Here is a 21,662-nt window from a genome sequence, read left to right as displayed (position 1 = left end):
ATTTTGAAACACTTTATTATTTTTTTAATTTTTAATTTTTTAAATTTTTTTGGCCATGCCATGAGGCATTTGGGATCCCCGACCAGGGATAGAAACTGTGCCCCCTGCATTGGAAGGGCAGAGTCTTAACCACTGGACCACCAGGGAAGTCCCTCTCTGTGTGTTTTAAGTCAAACAAACTAAGGCCAGGTATAGACAATGGCTGTGTTTTCTAAGTATATTTGCTATTTATTATATGTCATAGTCAAATGTAGGCAGTTCGGTTGTTACTTTTAGAGCATGCATGGTGGTTTAGAGGATGACAATGGGAAGCCCAACTGAATTTAGTCACGTGAAGCTTTTATTGGATCCCCGGATTGTTTGCTCTTCCAGTCATATTTCATGAAAATCTCATACCCTTCCTCTGAACACAGCACAGATTTACTATTCTTATGGCCATGGGATAGCTAAAATCTGGTCTGCTGTAGGTTCTGAGGGCATCTCTACCTTAATGAATAATGCAAGAGAAATAATGGCAAACTGGAACAATAGCCTCCTCCCAAAAGTAAGCAACATCTTACTGGCAAATAGTTGGCTGCTTTGGGCTATGGAGAAAGCTGCTTGCCCTGAGGCAGATTTAAGTTCTATGCAGTATGAAATAAGTCCTTTTGCTATTTCTGTCTCACAGATCAGCATATCTTCTAACCCACATTAGTTGAGATCCAATGAGCCTTGACTCTTTACTACTCCTTCCAGAATTCTAGCATTATTGAAGTTAGCTAGCCTGTTTGCCTTCAAAGATATTGACCAGTCAGATAATTTTGAATTAATTTCCCCTTTTCTTTCCTTTGTTGGTTGTATATTGCTAATTCTTGTTGCCTTCTTTTATCAAGGACTATGATGCCTTCTTTGAAGCCAGAGAAAATAATGCAGTGTATGCCTTTTTAGGCTTGACAGCCCCACCTGGTTCAAAGGTATGATTCATTTTTCCCCTTCTTTATAGGCCATTTTATTGCTGCTGGGTTGTTTTAATCAGTAAGATTTGCACTTTATTAAGTACTCAGATTAAGCCAGAGGCAGTGCAACATAGCTAAAAGGAAATGTCCCTGCTCCGCATACACTTAATCCCTAGTAGGGAAGACAGATGTGCATAATTAAATACATAAAGTATGTGGATAGAAGGTAGGCCGAGTGACTTCCCTATCAAGCTGCCCAAGGCAGCAAATTTCTCATTGACCCATTCACAAATAAGTGGTTAACAATTTTAAAGACACCATTATTCCAGTTGCCATGTATGGTATTACGTGGACAGAAAGCATCTTAGTTCAAAGTAATCTTCTTGTCAGTATCTATTGTCCTTGTGTGACATCAAATGCTAGAGTCACCTATTCAAATTAACTAAGAGCATTTGAGTATCAAAATTCATCACTAAATTGCTGGCTGAATTTGGAGCTTTTCCCCTGCCAACAACAAATTAATTTTTCAAGTGGTGGTGTTCCCAGGGAAGATCATACAAAGAAAAATATAAAAAATTAAGTTGCCTGTTTAAAAAAATGTCTCAGAGCTATGGACTTTAAATATACGTTTGCCTTTTACCATATTTCTTCTCCACAAAGGCTGGTTTAATCAAAGTGTATGTCCCCTGCTCTATCATTTTACATTTTGTTCTCAGAAGCTAATTTTTGTTAAACAGATTCTTCTAACTCCAGCTCCTTCTCCAGTTTTGAGAGTCTGTGTTATTGTCTGTATTTTCACTAGAGACTGTTTAGAGGCATTGTTGTCTGAGTCACTATGAAATTCCGTTTTCTTGCCAAACTTTCTTTTCCCATGGATAAAATGTCTTATTTTAGGCTTTGTATAATTTAAGTTGTAGGAAATCTTAGGTAAGGCATTTTTATTTAAACAAGTTAGTAAAACCCAACTTAAGTCATTGATTTCAGTGCATATTGGAGGAAGTATAAAAGGAAAGATAGTCTGTTTTCTGTGACTGATGACTCTCTTTCCTTCAGTGAAAAGTATGAGCCATTCATTCATTTATTCATTCAATAAATATTTACTGAGTGTCAAACATTGACTTGATACTGATGATAGGGCAAATACGGAGAATACAACATAATCTCTACCTTCAAAGTGTTTATAACCTAGTGAGGAACATGTATATGAATAATTATACAACAAATATGTCTACAAATAATTATGATATAGTATGGTAAATTTTGTATGGTTGGTATGAATAAAGTACAGTAAGCATCCAAAGGAAATAATCATAAATTACTACTAAGGAGTTTGGGGAAGTTTCCACAGAGGAATTGGCATTTGAGCTGTTACGGATTCTAAAACACTGAAGTAACACTAGGCGTCTTTCACAGTGGCTGCAATAGGAACCACTGCATTGGGATGTACCTGCACCCAATGGTATGTTCAGGGAGCAGAGTATAATGCAACATGAATCTACTATAGAACATATTAAATAAGGGAGATGCATTAGGAGGTAATATTGGCTAGGTAGGGTGGGGCCAGATTATGAATACTGTGCTAGATACTTTCGGCTTTATTCTCTAGGCATCTAAAAGCCATGGTAGGGAATGAGAGAAGACAATGATGTGATTATCTTTGTATTTTAAGATGTGATTTGATCTATGTCTCAAGAAAATAAATTTGGCAGATGTGTGGATTGTGAAACATTGGAGAAATGAGATATTAGAGATGGGCTGACCCATTAGAGTGTTCCTTAAGAGTCCAGAAAAGCAATGGAGAAGGCCTAAAGTGGGACTGCAGTTACAGAAAGGAAAAGATGGATTTAGGAGACACAGAAAAATCACTTGTGATAGGATTTGGCAATTTATGAGATGTTTATGTATGGAAAGAACTGGGAAGGATTGAAGCTATCTCTGAGGCTTCTAACCTGGGTGATAGGGAAATGAAGCAAAAGTCATGGAGGAAACAGAAAAGTGAGTGATCCAAGGGAGGAGTTAGTCTTGGAAAAGAGAGGGCATGCAGTTTTCTTCTGAGACTGGATGGAATGAAGAGAGAAGGATAAAAATAGAAATTTTAATGTGTGGGGAGGTTAGGGAAGTTCACATTTGAAAATGTCTTATCTTTAGTATGAGGTAAGAAGAATGATCATCTGCTAGGAGTGATGGGAAATTTGAGAATTGAAAAGATGCATTTGCTGAAAATAAGCTAAAGAGTAGGCGAAGATCATGAATGGAAGGATGGCTGAGCAAGATAAAATTCCCTGTTGAAGTTAGAGTTGATGAGCCCACAGTGGAACCAGTCAGCTTGTTTACAGTGTTTTTTTTTTTTTTTCATCCTTGTTTAACCCTAGAAGTAGGAATAGAGTAAAAGGACAGCAGATGTTATCAAGGATTGAACTAGAGGGAGCTGATAGATCGGGATAAAGAAAAGAGGTCTGGAATTGACAGTGGAGTTGAAGGGTGGATTGGTAATAGGGAGATTTTGAATGTTAGTATTTAATAGGTTTTCCCCAAGATTAAAAGTGATAAATTTGATATCAGAAGGATGATTTTTCTATCCTTCAGCTCAGCTTTCAGAGTTTTCCCCTTTAATTTAATAGGACAATAAGTCTTCCAGAAAGAACTGGCTGAAAAGAAAGTATACGCAATAAGAAATACAACTAATTAACCCGCATTGGAAAAGTGCATTCATAATAAAAAGAAATGTGATAAAATGAGATACAATATTCATCTGTGAAGTTAACAAAGATAAAACAAAGTGATAATGCTCAGTGCTGAGAAGTGTGCATTAAAACATATTCTCTCATATATTACTGGTGATGATATAAATTGGTACTACTGTTTGAAAACCAAAATAGCAAATATATATCAAGGACCTCAAAAATGTTTATACTTCTTCATCCAGTAATTGTACTGGGTAGTAAGGCCTAATGAAATAATTCATACATGGAAATGTCTTTATGGATAAAAAAATAAATCAAAATGTTATTTTTAATCTTAAAAAATTTGAAAACAAGTTAAATGTCTAAAAATAGGGTCAACAGAAATGATTTATCCACTGAGTGAACTCATGCTCTCATTAAAAAATGAGAGTTTGTGAAAAGATACATTATAATGAGCTACAGAACTGTTTTTACTGTGTAATTAGCATTCTATTGATAATTACATTTAAAATCTATGTACAGGACAAAAGGAGACTGAAAGGAACCATAGCTAATAATATGAATGTTTTTCTTTTTTCTCCATTTATTTATTTTCCAAATAATTAGAATACATTCTCTTTACATTTAAAAATTATTGAAAGCCAGTGCACTGGAAAGCTTGATTTAAAAGTACCCAATGGCAAATATTTCTATAAGGCAAGGAATCCTCTGTAAGACAAATAATTTTTTTTATTCTTTTGTATATTAGATGCAGTTAAACGTGGTATATAAATATTTGCTCTTTACTCTTCTATTAATACAGAAGATAATTTCATAGCACTAGCATTTCTTATATTGCAGTATAGTTGATAGTTTTGATATGGAATAAAATAACTAATATATATATATATTTTTTTAACATCTTTATTGGGGTATAATTGCTTTACAATGGTGTGTTAGTTTCTGCTTTATAACAAAGTGAATCAGTTATACATATACATATGTTCCCATATGTCTTCCCTCTTGCGTCTCCCTCCCTCCCACCCTCCCTATACCACCCCTCCAGGCTGTCACAAAGCACCGAGCCAATATCCCTGTGCCATGCGGCTGCTTCCCACTAGCTATCTACCTTACTACGTCTGTTAGTGTGTATATGTCCATGACTCTCTCTCGCCCTGTCACAGCTCACCCTTCCCCCTCCCCATAACCTCAGTCCGTTCTCTAGGAGGTCTGCGTCTTTATTCCTGACTTAACCCTAGGTTCTTCATGACATTTTTTTTCTTAAATTCCATATATATGTGTTAGCATATGGTATTTGTCTTTTTCTTTCTGACTTACTTCACTCTGTATGACAGACTCTAGGTCTATCCACCTCATTACAAATAGCTCAATTTCATTTCTTTTTCTGGCTGAGTAATATTCCATTGTATATATGTGCCACATCTTCTTTATCCATTCATCCGATGATGGGCACTTAGGTTGTTTCCATCTCCGGGCTATTGTAAATAGAGCTGCAATGAACATTTTGGTACATGACTCTTTCTGAATTTTGGTTTTCTCAGGGTATATGCCCAGTAGTGGGATTGCTGGGTCATATGGTAGTTCTATTTGTAGTTTTTTAAGGAACCTCCATACTGTTCTCCATAGTGGCTGAACCAATTCACATTCCCACCAGCAGTGCAAGAGTGTTCCCTTTTCTCCACACCCTCTCCAGCATTTATTGTTTCTAGATTTTTTGATGATGGCCATTCTGACTGAGGTGAGATGATATCTTATTGTAGTTTTGATTTGCATTTCTCTAATGATTAATGATGTTGAGCATTCTTTCATGTGTTTGTTGGCAGTCTGTATCTCTTCTTTGGAGAAATGTCTATTTAGGTCTTCTGCCCATTTTTGGATTGGGTTGTTTGTTTTTTTGTTATTGAGCTGCATGAGCTGCTTGTAAATTTTGGAGATTAATCCTTTGTCGGTTGCTTCATTTGCAAATATTTTCTCCCATTCTGAGTGTTGTCTTTTGGTCTTGTTTATGGTTTCCTTTGCTGTGCAGAAGCTTTAAATTTTCATTAGGTCCCATTTGTTTATTTTTGTTTTTATTTCCATTACTCTAGGAGGTGGGTCAGAAAGGATCTTGCTGTGATTTATGTCATAGAGTGTTCTGTCTATGTTTTCCTCTAAGAGTTTGATAGTTTCTGGCCTTACATTTAGGTCTTTAATCCATTTTGAGCTTATTTTTGTGTATGGTGTTAGGGAGTGATCTAATCTCATACTTTTACATGTACCTGTCCAGTTTTCTCAGCACCAGTTACTGAAGAGGCTGTCCTTTCTCCACTGTACATTCCTGCCACCTTTATCAAAGATAAGGTGTCCATATGTGCGTGGGATTATCTCTGGGTTTTCTATCCTGTTCCATTGATCTATCTTTCTGTTTTTGTACCAGTACCATACTGTCTTGATTACTGTAGCTTTGTAGTATAGTCTGAAGTCAGGGAGCCTGATTCCTCCAGCTCCTTTTTTCGTTCTCAAGATTGCTTTGGCTATTCGGGGTCTTTTGTGTTTCCATACAAATTGCGAAATTATTTGTTCTAGTTCTGTGAAAAATGCCAGTGGTAGTTTGATAGGGATTGCATTGAATCTATAGATTGCTTTGGGTAGTAGAGTCATTTTCACAATGTTGATTCTTCCAATCCAAGAACATGGTATATCTCTCCATCTACTTGTATCATCTTTAATTTCTTTCATCAGTGTCTTATAATTTTCTGCATACAGGTCTTTTGTCTCCTTAGGTAGGTTTATTCCTAGATATTTTATTCTTTTTGTTGCAATGGTAAATGGGAGTGTTTTCTTGATTTCACTTTCAGATTTTTCCTCATTAGTATATAGGAATGCCAGAGATTTCTGTGCATTAATTTTGTATCCTGCCACTTTACCAAATTCATTGATTAGCTCTAGTAGTTTTCTGGTAACATCTTTAGGATTCTCTATGTATAGGATCATGTCATCTGCAAACAGTGACAGCTTTACTTCTTCTTTTCTGATTTGGATTCCTTTTATTTCCTTTTCTTCTCTGATTGCTGTGGCTAAAACTTCCAAAATTATGTTGAATAAGAGTGGTGAGAGTGGGCAATCTTGTATTTTTCCTGATCTTAGTGGAAATGCTTTCAGTTTTTCACCATTGAGGATGATATTTGCTGTGGGCTTGTCATATATGGCCTTTATTATGTTGAGGAAAGTTCCCTCTATGCCTACTTTCTGCAGGGTTTTTATCATAAATGGGTGTTGAATTTTATCAAAAGCTTTCTCTGCATCAATTGAGATGATCATATGGTTTTTCTCCTTCAATTTTTTAATATGGTTTATCACATTGATAGATTTGAATATATTGAAGAATCCTTGCATTCCTGGAATAAACCCCACTTGATCATGGTGTATTATCCTTTTAATGTGCTGTTGGATTCTGTTTGCTAGTATTTTGTTGAGGATTTTTGCATCTATGTTCATCAGTGATATTGGCCTGTAGTTTTCTTTCTTTGTGACGTCCTTGTCTGGTTTTGGTATCAAGGTGATGGTGGCCTCGTAGAAGGAATTTGGGAGTGTTCCTCCCTCTGCTATATTTTGGAAGAGTTTGAGAAGGATAGGTGTTAGCTCTTCTCTAAATGTTTGATAGAATTCGCCTGTGAAGCCATCTGGTCCTGGTTTGTTGGAAGATTTTTAATCACAGTTTCAATTTCAGTGCTTGTGATTGGTCTGTTCATATTTTCTATTTCTTCCTGATTCAGTCTTGGCAGGTTGTGCATTGTTAAGAATTTGTCCATTTCATCCAGATTGTCCATTTTATTGGCATAGAGTTGCTTGTAGTAATCTCTCATGATCTTTTTTATTTCTGCAGTGTCAGTTGTTACCTCTCCTTTTTCATTTCTAATTCTATTGATTTGAGTCTTCTCCCTTTTTTTCTTGATGAGTCTGGCTAGTGGTTTTTCTATTTTGATTATCTTCACAAAGAACCAGCTTTTAGTTTTATTGATCTTTGCTATTGTTTCCTTCATTTCTTTTTCATTTATTTCTGATCTGATTTTTATGATTTCTTTCCTTCTGCTAGCTTTGGGGATTTTTTGTTCTTCTTTCTCTAATTGCTTGAGGTGCAAGGTTAGGTTGTTTATTTGAGATGTTTCCTGCTTCTTAAGGTGGGCTTGTATTGCTATAAACTTCCCCCTTAGAACTGCTTTTGCTGCATTCCATAGGTTTTGGGTCGTTGTGTCTCCATTGTCATTTGTTTCTAGGTATTTTTTTATTTCCTCTTTGATTTCTTCAGTGATCACTTCATTATTAAGTAGTGTATTGTTTAGCCTCCATGTGTTTGTATTTTTTACAGATCTTTTCTTGTAATTGATATCTAGTCTCATGGCGTTGTGGTCAGAAAAGATACTTGATACAATTTCAATTTTCTTAAATTTACCAAGGCTTGATTTGTGACCCAAGATATGATCCATCCTGGAGAATGGTCCATGAGCACTTGAGAAAAATGTGTATTCTGTTGTTTTTGGATGGAGTGTCCTATAAATATCAATTAAGTCCATCTTTTTTAATGTATCATTTAAAGCTTGTGTTTCCTTATTTATTTTCATTTTGGATGATCTGTCCATGGGTGAAAGTGGGGTGTTTAAGTCCCCTACTATGAATGTGTTACTGTTGATTTCCCCTTTTATGGCTGTTAGTATTTGCCTTATGTATTGAGGTGCTCCTATGTTGGGTGCATAAATATTTACAATTGTTATATCTTCTTCTTGGATCGATCCCTTGATCATTATGTAGTGTCCTTCTTTGTGTCTTTTAATAGTCCTTATTTTAAAGTCTATTTTGTCTGATATGAGAATTGCTACTCCGGCTTTCTTTTGGTTTCCATTTGCATGGAATATCTTTTTCCATCACCTTACTTTCAGTCTGTATGTGTCTCTAGGTCTGAAGTGGGTCTCTTGTAGACAGCATATATAAGGGTCTTGTTTTTGTATCCATTTAGCCAATCTGTGTCTTTTGGTGGGACATTTAGTCCATTTACATTTAAAGTAATTATCGATATGTATGTTCCTATTCCCATTTTTTAAATTGTTTTGGGTTCGTTACTGTAGGTTTTTTCCTTCTCTTGTGTTTCTTGTCTAGAGAAGTTCCTTTAGCATTTGTTGTAAAGCTGGTTTGGTGGTGCTGAACTCTCTCAGCTTTTGCTTGTCTGTAAAGGTTTTAATTTCTCCATTAAATCTGAATGAGATCCTTGCTGGGTAGAGTAGTCTTGGCTGCAGGTTTTTCTCCTTCATCACTCTCAGTATGTCTTGCCACTCCCTTCTGGCTTGTAGGGTTTCTGCTGAGAGATCAGCTGTTAACATTATGGGGATTCCCTTATGTGTTATTTGTTGTTTTTCCCTTGCTGCTTTTAATATGCTTTCTTTGTATTTAATTTTTGACAGTTTGATTAATATGTGTCTTGGCGTATTTCTCCTTGGATTTATCCTGTATGGGACTCTCTGTGCTTCCTGGACTTGATTAACTATTTCCTTTCCCATATTAGGGAAGTTTTCAACTATAATCTCTTCAAATATTTTCTCAGTCCCTTTCTTTTTCTGTTCTTCTTCTGGAACCCCTATAATTCGAATGTTGGTGCGTTTAATGTTGTCCCAGAGGTCTCTGAGACTGTCCTCAGTTCTTTTCATTCTTTTTTCTTTATTCTCCTATGCAGTAGTTATTTCCACTATTTTATCTTCCAGGTCACTTATCCGTTCTTCTGCCTCAGTTATTCTGCTATTGATCCCATCTAGAGGACTTTTAATTTCATTTATTGTGTTGTTCATCATTGCTTGTTTCATCTTTATTTCTTTTAGGTCCTTGTTAACTGTTTCTTGCATTTTGTCCATTCTATTTCCAAGATTTCGGATCATCCTTACTATCATTATTCTGAATTCTTTTTCAGGTAGACTGCCTATTTCCTCTTCATTTGTTAGGTCTGGTGCATTTTTATCTTGCTCCTTTATCTACTGTGTGTTTTTCTGTCTTCTCATTTTGCTTATCTTACTGTGTTTGGGGTCTCCTTTTTGCAGACTGCAGGTTCGTAGTTCCCGCTGTTTTTGATGTCTGTCTCCAATGGCTAAGGTTGGTTCAGTGGGTTGTGTCGGCTTCCTGGTGGAGGGGACTAGTGCCTGTGTTGTGGTGGATGAGGCTGGATCTTGTCTCTCTAGTGGGCAGGTTCACGTCTGGTGGTGTGTTTTGGGGTGTCTGTGGCCTTATTATGATTTTAGGCAGCCTCTCTGCTAATGGGGGTGTTGTGTTCCTGTTTTGCTAGTTGTTTGGCATAGGTTGTCCAGCACTGTGGCTTGCTGGTCGTTGAGTGAAGCTGAGTGCTGGTGTTAAGATGGAGGTCTCTGGGAGATTTTTGCCGTTTGATATTATGTGGAGCTGGGAGGTCTCTTTTTGACCAGTGTCCTGAAGTTGGCTCTCCTACCTCAGAGGCAGAGCCCTGACTCCTGTCCGGAGCACCAAGAGCCTTTCATCCACACAGCTCAGAATAAAAGGGAGAAAAAGTAGAGAGAATTATTATAAGTATGAGGAAAGAAAGAAGGAAAGGAGGGAAGGAAGGAAGGAAGAAAGAAAGAAAGAAGGAAAGAAGGAAAAAAGGGAGGGAGAGAGGGAGGGAGGAAGGAAGGAAGGAGGGAAATTAGGAAAAAAGAAAGAAAGAAGATACAGTAAAAATAAAATAAAGTATAATAAAGTTATTGAATTAAAAAATTCTTATTTAGAAAAAAAAATAGGGACGGATAGAACCTTAGGACAAATGTTGGAAGCAAAGCTATACAGACAAAATCTTACACAGAAGAATACACATACACCCTCACTAAAAGAGGTAAAAAGGGGAAAAATCATAAATCTTGCTGTCAGAGACCACCTCCTCAATTTGGGATGATTCGTTGTCTAAAGGAGGGAAGGAAGGAAGGAAAGAAAGAAAGAAAGAAAGAACGAAGGTAAAATATAATAACGTTATTAAAATTAAAATTAATTATTAAGAAAAAAAATTTAAAAAAAACCATGGACGGATAGAACCCTAGGACAAATGGTGGAAGCAAGACTATACAGACAAGATCTCACACAGAAACATACACATATACATTCACAAAAAGAGGAAAGGGGGAAAAAATATCATAGATCTTGCTCCTAAAGTCCACTTCCTTAATTTGGGATGATTGGTTGTCTATTCAGGTATTCCACAGATGCAGGGTATATCAAGTTGATTGTGGAGCTTTAATCCGCTGCTTCTGAGGCTGCTGGGAGAGATTTCCCTTTCTCTTCTTTGTTCTCACAGCTCCCAGGGGCTCAGCTTTGGATTTGGCCCTGCCTCTGCGTGTAGGTCGCTGGAGGGCGTCTGTTTTTTGCTCAGATAGGACGGGGTTAAAGGAGCCGCTGATTCGGGGGCTCTGGCGCACTCAGGCCTGCGGGGAGGGAGGGGCACGGAGTGCGGGGCGGGCCTGCGGCGGCAAAGGCCGGCGTGACTTTGCACCAGCCTGAGGCCCGCCGTGCGTTCTCCCGGGGAAGTTGTCCCTGGATCCCGGGAACCTGGCAGTGGCGGGCTGCACAGGCTCCGCGGAAGAGGGGTGTGGAGAGTGACCTGTGCTCGCACACAGGCCCCTTGGTGGCGGCAGCAGCAGCCTTAGCGTCTTCCGCCCGTCTCTGGGATCCGCGCTTTTAGCCACGGCTTGCGCCCGTCTCTGGGGTTCGTGCTTTTAGCCGCGGCTCGCGCCCGTCTCTGGAGTTCCTTTAAGCAGTGTTCTTAAACCCCTCTCCTCACGCACCAGGAAACAAAGAGGGAAGAAAAAGTCTCTTGCCTCTTCGGCAGGTGCAGACTTTTCCCCGGACTCCCTCCCGGCTAGCCGTGGTGCACTAACCCCTCAGGCTATGTTCAAGCCGCCAACCCCAGTCCTCTCCCAGCGCTCCATCCGAAACCGAAACCCGAGCCTCAGAGCCTCAGCTCGCAGCCCCGCCCACCCCAGCGGGTGAGCAGACAAGCCTCTCGGGCTGGTGAGTGCCAGTCGGCACCGATTCTCTGTGCGGGAATCTCCCCGCTTTGCCCTCCGCACCCGTTGCTGTGCACTCCTCCGCGGCTTCGAAGCTCCCCCCTCCGCCTCCCGCAGACTCCGCCCGCGAAGGGGCTTCCTAGTGTGTGGAAACTTTTCCTCCTTCACAGCTCCCTCCCACTGGTGCAGGTGCCGTCCCTATTCTTTTGTCTCTGTTTTTTCTTTTTTTCTTTTGCCCTACCCAGGTACGTGGGGAGTTTCTTGCCTTTTGGGAGGTCTGAGGTCTTCTGCCAGCCTTCAGTAGGTGTTCTGTAGGAGTTGTTCCACGTGTAGATGTATTTCTGGTGTATCTGTGGGGAGGAAGGTGATCTCCGCGTCTTACTCTTCCGCCATCTTCCTCTCCATTCTCTAACTGATATATTTTTACTAAAAAATAAAAATCCAGTGATATTCATGTTGAGAGGAATACCACTCCTCTGGAAAAGCCGTGTTCACTAGTAGGTTGAGGGTATAGAACATGCTGGTTAAAGAAGTGTTCTTATTGGCTTTGGTTAAACCACCTAGCTTTAGGGAGGGGCCATGAAAATCTGCTTCTGCTGTGAGATTTGAAGCATTCCTATTTCCAGTAAGCCCATCCCATTTTATTGCATCTCCAAGAGAAACTATATGTTAATAACACTTAGCTGTGGTGTTGGTCTTAGTGACTAGGCAGAAAGTGGAAAGGAAAACGTTAGGAAAGAAGTCTGGATACCTGCAATGGACTAAGCATTGAGCTACACTGTTCACATTCATCTCATTTTATCTTTACTTCGTCCTTATGAGCTAGGTGTCCTCAATACCATTTTACAGAGGAGGAAACTAATGATTAGATAATTTAAGTAATTTGTCCAAGGCTACATAATAATTCAGTAGCAGATATGGAATTTGAACCCGGGATTATCTAACTCAAAACCAATGCATTTATAGAATGATGTATATAGTGGGAGTAGAGGGTGAGAACACATCATATGCCTGTTTCTAGAGCTCTCTGGTTGATTAAATAACTCATGATACTATAAATACTGACTACTTACTTTTAGATAATAATAAAGCTTGTAGCACAATTTACATATTTGATGAATAAAACACAATTAGAAAAGTAAATAATTTAAATATGATGTATTCTTAAATACAAATTACAAAGAAGTTTGAATTGCCTTTTGTTTTGGATTTTTATGCTAGTAATTTCTTCCATTAAAAAGGATAAGTGAGAGCTAAGGAATTTATGACAAATTACAACAAAGATTGATAAGTGTAACTTTAGGGAACTAGGCTGTCTCCAAAATACTAGTTACTCAGAGGCATTACGTGCTCATAAGAAGAAGGACTTCACATTATCATGTGTTCATATTTTTATACCACTGCTTCCCCACCTATATATGCTATGCTATTGAGGGGTTTTATTTATTTTTATTTTTTATATTAATTAATTAATTTATTTATTTTTAGCTGTGTTGGGTCTTCGTTTTGGTGCACAGGATTCTCACTGTGGTGGCTTCTCTGATTGCGGAGCATGGGCTCTAGGCATGCGGGCTTCAGTAGTTGTGGCACGTGGGCTCAGTAGTTGTGGCTTGCGGGCTCTAGAGCACAGGCTCGGTAGTTGTTGCGCATGGGCTTAGTTGCTCCACGGCATGTGGGGTGTTCCTGGACCAGGACTCGGACCCGTGTCCCCTGCATTAGCAGGCGGATTCTTAACCACTGTGCCACCAGGAAAGCCCCACTGAGGGGTTTTAGTATAAAATTCACTGTGTTGTGTGAGGAAGTTTTTGGAAGCTTGTTCTATAAAATGAAACAAAATACATAATGTGGGTCTAAGATATATTCATTTAGACAGCCAAACACCATGTTAGAAATTTCAAAAGAGCTTAGGGAAGTTTGTTTTTGGTTTTTGACTAAGAGTTTTGGAAGGTGAGTCAGTAGTGTATTACATATGTTTTGTTAAGGATGTATTAAGAATGAATTACACTGTCCTCTGGTTTCCTTCTTTCTATCATTTCTACCTCTCTCTCTTTTTTTTTTTGGTAAAAATATAGCATCTTTTTGTTTGTTTGTTTTTTCCCCTTCTTCTGGGGTTAGCATTAGAGGCTTATTTTGGAATATGCAGCTGCTGTCACTCCTCCTGAGACTGTCAAGTACTCAATTAGTGACAGATGTTTAGAGTGACATTGTCTAGCATACATGATTTCTACAGCTCAAGTCTGAGGTTTCTTTCACCAGAGTCACTCTTGCCACCCATCCTTATTTCCAGAAACTTTCCTTGACGTGTATTTTGTGTCAAGTACTATGTTAAGTGCCAGAGCACACCTATAGGTCAGAGTTCCTATGCTAGAAGTACTCACCATCCACAGGAATAGAAAGACAACCTTACCTCTTCGAGCCTACTGCCATGAAATTTAAAAGCAACAATACTTTGGCAAATAACACATTTTCTAAGTAGCTTAATCCTTAAACAAAACTCACGTGACTGTAACTATAGGTGACAATGTTTTTGAACACTTAATTTTTGTGAAAAATCATTCAAAATGGAACTTAGCTACTTTTAAATAAAATGTCAACTATAATTGTAAATCACTTGCTTTTATGGAATTATAGACAGTCCTCTATGACATCTGTTTCTAGGCAGAAGTTTCTATTTTTTAATTTTTCTATTAAGAATTTTTAAGCAGTCTTTTCTGGTGGCTATTTTTCTGATTTTGAATATTCTTAGCAATTTGAGGTAATATAGTCTAACCAAAATACACACGGATGCCTGCTTTGTGATATTTAAATCTGTGTTGTTTGTTTTTCATTTCAGGAAGCAGAAGCTCAGGCAAAGCAGCAAGCATGAACCTTAAACATTCTGCCTTAAGCATCCTGACAAAGGAGTCTCCACTGCTTTTTATAAAATAGCAAAATTATCTTGGCTTCAAATGAAATAGGCTTAATGTTGAAATAATAGATAGTTGTTGTTTTCACATGCAAACAATCAAAATGAATACATAATTAAAATGTGAACATTATGATGAGGAGAATGGGAGATGAACTTAAAATTTTAAGAGGTGTCATGGAATAGTATTGTTGTCTGCTAAGGCATTTTATGTACTTCAGTGATTTTAAAAAGCAAACACCTGTTCCCTTTTTTGATATTATTATTGCAGCTTAAGTATATCTGTAACTCTACATTAAGTAACTTTAAAAGATGAGTGAGAAAGAAAGAATCTGTCTCTTGTTCCCAAATTGCCTCAATTTTAGTGAACAAAAATATGTACCTTTTTGATGTGAAATTATTGTGATTAAAAAGTAGTTGCAGATAATGTTTATGATATGTCAGACATTGTAATTTCTGATGGTAATTATAACATTTACATTCTTTTGTAGTTAAAACTTCTATGTACTGAACCACAGGTTTTCTAGGCTTCTAAATGTAGCCTTTCATTGCATGTTTCAGTGATCGGAACAGATGACCTCCCACCAAAATAAAGATGTATTCAGTTGACAAATTTCTTGCTTAACTACACAGCTATGATGCAATCATGTTACTAAGTTGCTTGCCCCAGTGAAATATGTATATGTATGCTATGGAAGTATGATGGCAAATAAGTTAAAAACGGCATCCTTTTGCAAAGAGTTCAGACTTTTTTTTTTTTTTTTTTTTGTGGTACGTGGGCCTCTCACTGTTGTGGCCTCTCCCGTTGCGGAGCACAGGCTCCAGACACGCAGGCTCAGTGGCCATGGCTCATGGGCCTAGCCACTCTGCAGCATGTGGGATCTTCCCAGACCGGGGCACGAACCCATGTTCCCTGCATCGGCAGGCGGACTCTCAATCACTGCGCCACCAGGGAAGCCCCAGAGCTCAGACTTTTAATTAAATATTTTAAAATAGGTTGGAACTCATTTTTCCCCTTTTAAAACCACTTGTGATCACGAATGCCACTATCTCTCAGATATTTGATCTTTTGGTTTCAGCTTAGGCATATATTGTATGAGTACATTAATCTAAGCAGAGAAAATCTTTTCTATGCCTCTATTCCAGTGAATAGTGTAAGTATCAGATAAAAGGATCAATTTAAAAATGTTAATTTTGAAAACTTCTAAGATAAGAAACATTATGGCCTAAATCACCCAGAAGACACATATATTGTACTTTAGTTCCACATTAATATTGTACTTTAGTTTCACATTACTAAAAGCAAACACCTTTTACTTTAAATTACTTTATTATATCATTTGATGTATGCAAGTCTGTGCTCTTTGCCAAAATCAATATACAATGAAGACATGGCTTTGTTTACTGAGATTCAAACATGATGCAATGCTTTAAAATAAACTCAGTACTGTCAGAAACATAATTTTTGTGTTCGTGTTCATGGAGTTTCTAAATAGTGTAATAATAATTTTAGAAGGGTAATATATTTTTTAGATGGTGGGGAAGGAGAAAAGAGAAAATAATAGAAGAAAACAATTTGAATAAACTTTCTAAATTTCCTATTTAGGACTCTGAATTTTGCAATACACACTAGAATCAAACAACTAATCCATTTTTTTGTGTACAAAAATATGCTATGGAGAACTCTAAAGTAAACAAGGTATCTTGTAATAAATTCTGGAAAATGCTAAAACATTTTTCAATATTTTCTCCTGAGCTATATCAAATGCAGATGATGATACTTGCAATATTTTATGTGGGCATTTTTACTTTAATATCAAATAAGTTAACACTGTCAAAAATAGACATTCTTTAAAAACAGATGACATTTTTGAGATGTGTATATCTACTAGACTATACCTTACAATTAGCATATATGTATATTTAAAGTAAAATGTTTTATTGAGTCTTGCCAAATTGAAATCTTTCTTTTTGTCAGCTGAATACTATATGTCCTGTAGATACAAGAAAAGCAAGTGAAATTCTGAATATTAGAGAGCTGCCTTCAAGGCTATGCTGAGGCCCCCCCCCCACTTTTTAAAATTTTATTTTATTTATTCATTTTTTGTCTGTGTTGGGTCTTCATTGCTGCACATGGGCTTTCTCTAGTTGTGAGCGGGGGCTACTCTTTGTTGTGGTGCACGGGCTTCTCATTGCAGTGGCTTCTCTTGTTGCAGAGCACAGGCTCTAGGTGTGTGGGCTTCAGTAGTTGTGGCTTATGGGCTCTAGAGCGCAGGCTCAGTAGTTGTGGCACGTGGGCTTAGTTGCTCTGCAGCATGTGGGATCTTCCCGGACCAGGGATCAAACCTGTGTCCCCTGCATTGGCAGGTAGATTCTTATCCACTGCGCCACCAGGGAAGACCCTGAGGCCTCTTTTAAGAAGGACTAAAGATGTTGCACTGTCCTAAAGACACACTAAACTCCAAGAGATAGTAGGAAGCTGCAATAACTAAGCCAGTGAAACCAGTACACAAGCCTGAAAGCAAAGCAGCGGGAAGGTGGGGTTTGGGTCTCTGGTATTCCATGAGCAACAGAGCCCCTGCTTTCCTAGATTGCTCTTGATTCAACTTTCTGAGGTTGGGAGTGTATACTCATTTTCTGAGATACCTACTCCCCAAAGTCTCCACCTCCATCGGTGTGCTGGTCTGCTCTGTTCCCTCCAATTACCAAGCAGCACACTAAGCAGGGTAGTAGCATGGTTCCCCACTGTTAAAGCTCTCTTGGTTTCCAGAACCAAGAAACAAGAAGCTTTAGAAACAGCTTCATTAGTAGTAGTAGTAGTAGTATTTAGGGAACAATATATAACCATCTACTTGTATGTATGAAATTAAACCAATATAGATACAGATGTGTGTGTGTGTATGTATATGTATATGTGTGTGTATATATATATGTATATATATGTGTATATATATATATATATATATATATATATATATATTCACACAGCACCATCTACTATGACTCTTGGGGTATGTTAGGGAGTTAAGCAGGATTGCAAAATTCTTTTTGCTCTACTAAGGTTTTCCAGAAATGCCTATAAGGGAAGAGGTTTTTGGAAGCAGGGAGAAAAATTCCTAACTTCCTCCTGACAGGCAGGAACCCCAGGATTGAATGGAATTCCTTGTATCACGTGACTATTCTAGCTGGTGTGGGAAATGCCTTCATTTCCTAATGGCTCATTCAAGCTTCCAGATTATGGAACCTAATGGTGATCATGCAAGAAGTATCTGGAGAGCGGGAGCAGGCATCTTACTCTGCTAGGCAGCCTTTTAAATTAAGATTATTTTCAGCATAAGATGACAGACCACTAAGCGTTTCTCCCATCCCACTTCTGTCACTTGTACTAGAAGAAGTGCTCTTCAGTCCCCTTGTTATGACACCCCATAACCTTTATGCTTCATTTTTTAAAACCACTATATGAAATATAAAGGGGATTCCTCTGGACAAAAAAAAAGGATCTAAAAACCCTGCAATTGAGGGGTCTTAAATGCAAAGGGATAAATGTTAGTACCCCAAGGAAGAGGACTGTATAAATACAGAGGGGTTTTATATGCATATTAACCTTATTTATAATTTTGGGTCTCTTTATTTCTTCCTGTGGAATTAAGTTAACATCTGGTGTCATTTCTTATTCCAGTATAGCTATATGCCCTTAGGACAACTTCCAGAACTTTCAGTTATTTTTGAATTTTCTTCAGTCAAATTGCTGTTTTGATGGGGGAATTTCTGCCATACTCCTTACTACACCATTACAAAAGCACAGCATGATTGTTTTTCATGATAAAATATATCTCATTTTCTCATTTCCTCCACAAGTTAAAACATTTTAACATTAGTTTTCTTTGGCTCTAACATGCTTGGAATGTACATGGAAATATAGTATGCCTTCAGTCCCTCCAACCTATCATGCCATGGGATTTATGAGAAAAATAAGTTTCCTCAAAGTTTTAGCAAAATGACACAGCCTTAAAAGTAGGTGATCTTCCTAGGTTTCTTATAAAAATATACTGTGGGAAGGTTAACCTCATGACCAAAGTTAAAAATGAAAGGACAAAGAAAAGGTCTCAATTTCAGAAATTGTTCAAGTCATTGAGATTCTTGAAGACCTTGAGTTATTAATTCATATTACTACTGGAGTAATTAATTTGCATTACTGCTGAATTAATGTAGGAGAAGAGACAGAGAGACAGAAGTGGGTACTTGTTTTAGCAACTTAATTTCTACTCTCCCACTTTTAAGTAAAGAAAAAAGAGCTACAGAGCATATAGAGCACCTTTTCCTTCTTCACTTTTTTCTTCACTTGAATCCTAATTATTTAGATTGTGACTGGGCATAGTGAAGGCTGTGAATCAACTCTGGGCATTCTGCTAGGTCATATGCCTACATAATTTTACTTAATCTTCACAACAGTCATGAGAAGTAGGTGTAATGGTTAAATTTATGTGTTAATTTGGCTAGGCTAAAATTCCCAGATATTTGGTCAAACACCAGTCTAGATGTTGCTGTGAAAGTATTTTTTTAGATGTGGTCAACATTTAAATCAACAGACTGAGTAAAACAGGTCACACTCCATACTGTGGGCAGACCTTTTCAAATTAGTTGAAGGCTTTAAGAGAAAAAGATCTAGACCTCCTGAGGAAGAAGGAATTATGCCTCCTGACTGCCTTTGGAATCAAGATTGCAACGTCAACTGTTGCTGGAATTTCCAGCTTGCTGTCCTGCTTTGCAAATTTCAAACTTTCAGACTTGCCAACTACTACAATCACATGAACCAATTATTTTAAATGGATGTATGTGTTTTTTCTATTGGTTCTGTTTCTCTGGAGAACCCTAACTAATACAGTAGATATTATTATCTCCATATTTTTTATGGAAAAACTGAAGTTCTATAACTTGCTTGGGTCACACAGCTGGGAAATGGTAGTTACCTAAGTCTTAGTAACTCTAACATCTGTAGTTTTTCGTCACCCTAAAAATTATCATGAAAGGAATCTTCATTTTCTGCCCATCTCTACTCTTAGGGCCCATATATGAAATAAATACATCTCTGAAAAATTGACTATAAAGTCAAATTCTGGGGCTTGAATACTTTTGTAAAATTTACTTACATTTAAAAATTAAATCCTGGTCCTACTGAATATTGCTGTTGCTATGACAGCATAAAGTCTGAGCTGTGAAATGGAATTCTGAGGCAAATACATGCAAGCAATTTAGAAAAACAAAGAGGAAGTATAGATTTTACTTCAACGATTTTGCTTGTCCAATTTAAATCTGTCTCTTCACTCACAAAGCATTTTGATTCTTATGCTGACTTTATCAGCTCACTCAGGTGAAAAAGTCAAATAAGGTATTGGATTGACAGCTTCTGGCCTGACTTCAATTGATTAAGTCAGTCAAAACAAGCAGGTTTGTTCATATAGATGGAGCTTGGGATAAATTATGGATAATTCCATTTCTTTTCATTTTACTCTCAATAGAGGAAACATATGCAAATCACATGTGGTTTTAGCTATTTCTAAGTATTAGTAAAATATTAAGTGAAAGCATTGGAGAAGACTGTGCATTAAATTTATAATAACTAGCTTGAAGTGGAGGTGGGAAAAACCACAAAGTAAGCACCTGGTATAGTGACTGACACCTCAGCAAGTGGTACATCAGTCTACGTAGCTGATGGCAAATAGCCTTTCCAACTCCATTCTACATATTTTGTTTGCTGCAATGGATTTGATATGCTCTGAGGAAATAAAAAATGCATTCCTGGTCATCAAAGAACTTTGTTTTAAAAATCTTTTTCTCTACATTTTATAATGTCTAAATTTTAAGGTGCTACTATGAGGGGTAATTATAATTAATCATTCAACCCATATTTTTAGTCACATACTGTATATTGATAGCAGGCACATTTTTAGGGGTGAGAATACTGCCATGAACAAGACATTATCTCTACTTTTAAGAAACTAATAGTGTAGTGTGGGATGATGTACAAATTGCTAGACATTTCTAATACAGAAAGGTAAGTGGTTCTAAGAGAAGATTTAGGAGCGATACCTCATTATGTGTTGTATGTAGGAGGTGATCAGGCATACTTTCCTATAGGAAGTGATATATAAACTAAGACATAGAGGCTAAGAAGGAGTTAGGTATAAAAGTAAGGGGAGTGCAGCAGTGTGTTCCCCGGCTTGGATGCGAGAGACATCATGGAGCATTAAAGAAACTATAAGTACATCAGCATGGCTAAGGTAGAGACTATCCGTGGTCAGCACACATATTACAAATGTGAGGGTGCTTGTGATAAGAAGCTAGGGAGGTAGGCAAGTCTTATATATATATGTTTGTTTGTTTTGGCTGCGTTGGGTCTTAGTTGCAGCACGTGGGATCTTTCGTTGCAGTGTGCAGGCTCCAGACCACACGGGCTGTGTAGTTTGCTGCATGCAGGCACTCTAGTTGAGGAATGTGGGCTCAGTAGTTGTGGTGCGCGGGCTTAGTTGCTCTGCGGCGGCATGTGGGATATTAGTTCTGGGACCAGGGATCAAACCCATGTCCCCTGAATTGGAAGGCGGATTCTTTACCACTGGACCACCAAGGAAATCCCTTTAATATATTTTTATTCTTCTTTGAAACTTCCTACTGCCATTATTTGGCAGTCTGCTTTTGTAATGAGTGGTCCATGTAATTTTTTTCAGTTTAAAAATTAATTAATAGATTACTTTTTAGAGCAGTTTTAGGTTTAAAGAAAAATTGAGCAGAAAGCACAGAGCGTTCTCACATATTCCTCTCCATCTCCCAGTTTCCAGTATTATTAACATCTTGCATTATTGGAGTATATTTTGTTATGATTGATGAACCAATATTGATAAATTATTATTTACTTAAGTTCATAGCTTACATTAGGCTTTACTCTGTATTTTACAATTCTGTGCGTTTTGACAAATGTGTAATGTCATATCCATTAGAGTGTTATAATGTTACATTACATTACAGTAACATAATAATTTCATTGCCCTAAAAGTCCCTTCTCTTCCACCTATTCATCCCTCCCTCCCTGCCCCATTCAAGTCATTTGATTTTC

General features: G+C 37.7%; 1 protein-coding gene across 1 annotated transcript in view; it reads left to right on the top strand.

Annotated features, from left to right (window-relative positions):
- The window catches only part of SH3BGRL (SH3 domain binding glutamate rich protein like), a 91,724-nt gene extending 75,692 nt beyond the window's left edge, over positions 1 to 16,032 (top strand). Inside the window, exons 3-4 of the mRNA XM_060001954.1 lie at positions 873 to 953; positions 14,480 to 16,032. Coding sequence (XP_059857937.1) covers positions 873 to 953; positions 14,480 to 14,512 — 114 coding nt within the window. The 3' untranslated portion in view covers positions 14,513 to 16,032. The remainder of the gene's footprint in view (positions 1 to 872; positions 954 to 14,479) is intronic.
- The last annotated feature ends 5,630 nt before the right edge of the window (positions 16,033 to 21,662 follow it).

The sequence above is a fragment of the Delphinus delphis genome, chromosome X (genome assembly GCF_949987515.2).
Source record: "Delphinus delphis chromosome X, mDelDel1.2, whole genome shotgun sequence".
In the NCBI taxonomy this organism is placed as follows: domain Eukaryota; kingdom Metazoa; phylum Chordata; class Mammalia; order Artiodactyla; family Delphinidae; genus Delphinus; species Delphinus delphis.
Note: the sequence above shows the minus strand (reverse complement) of the source record. Positions and strands in the feature narration are given on the sequence as shown.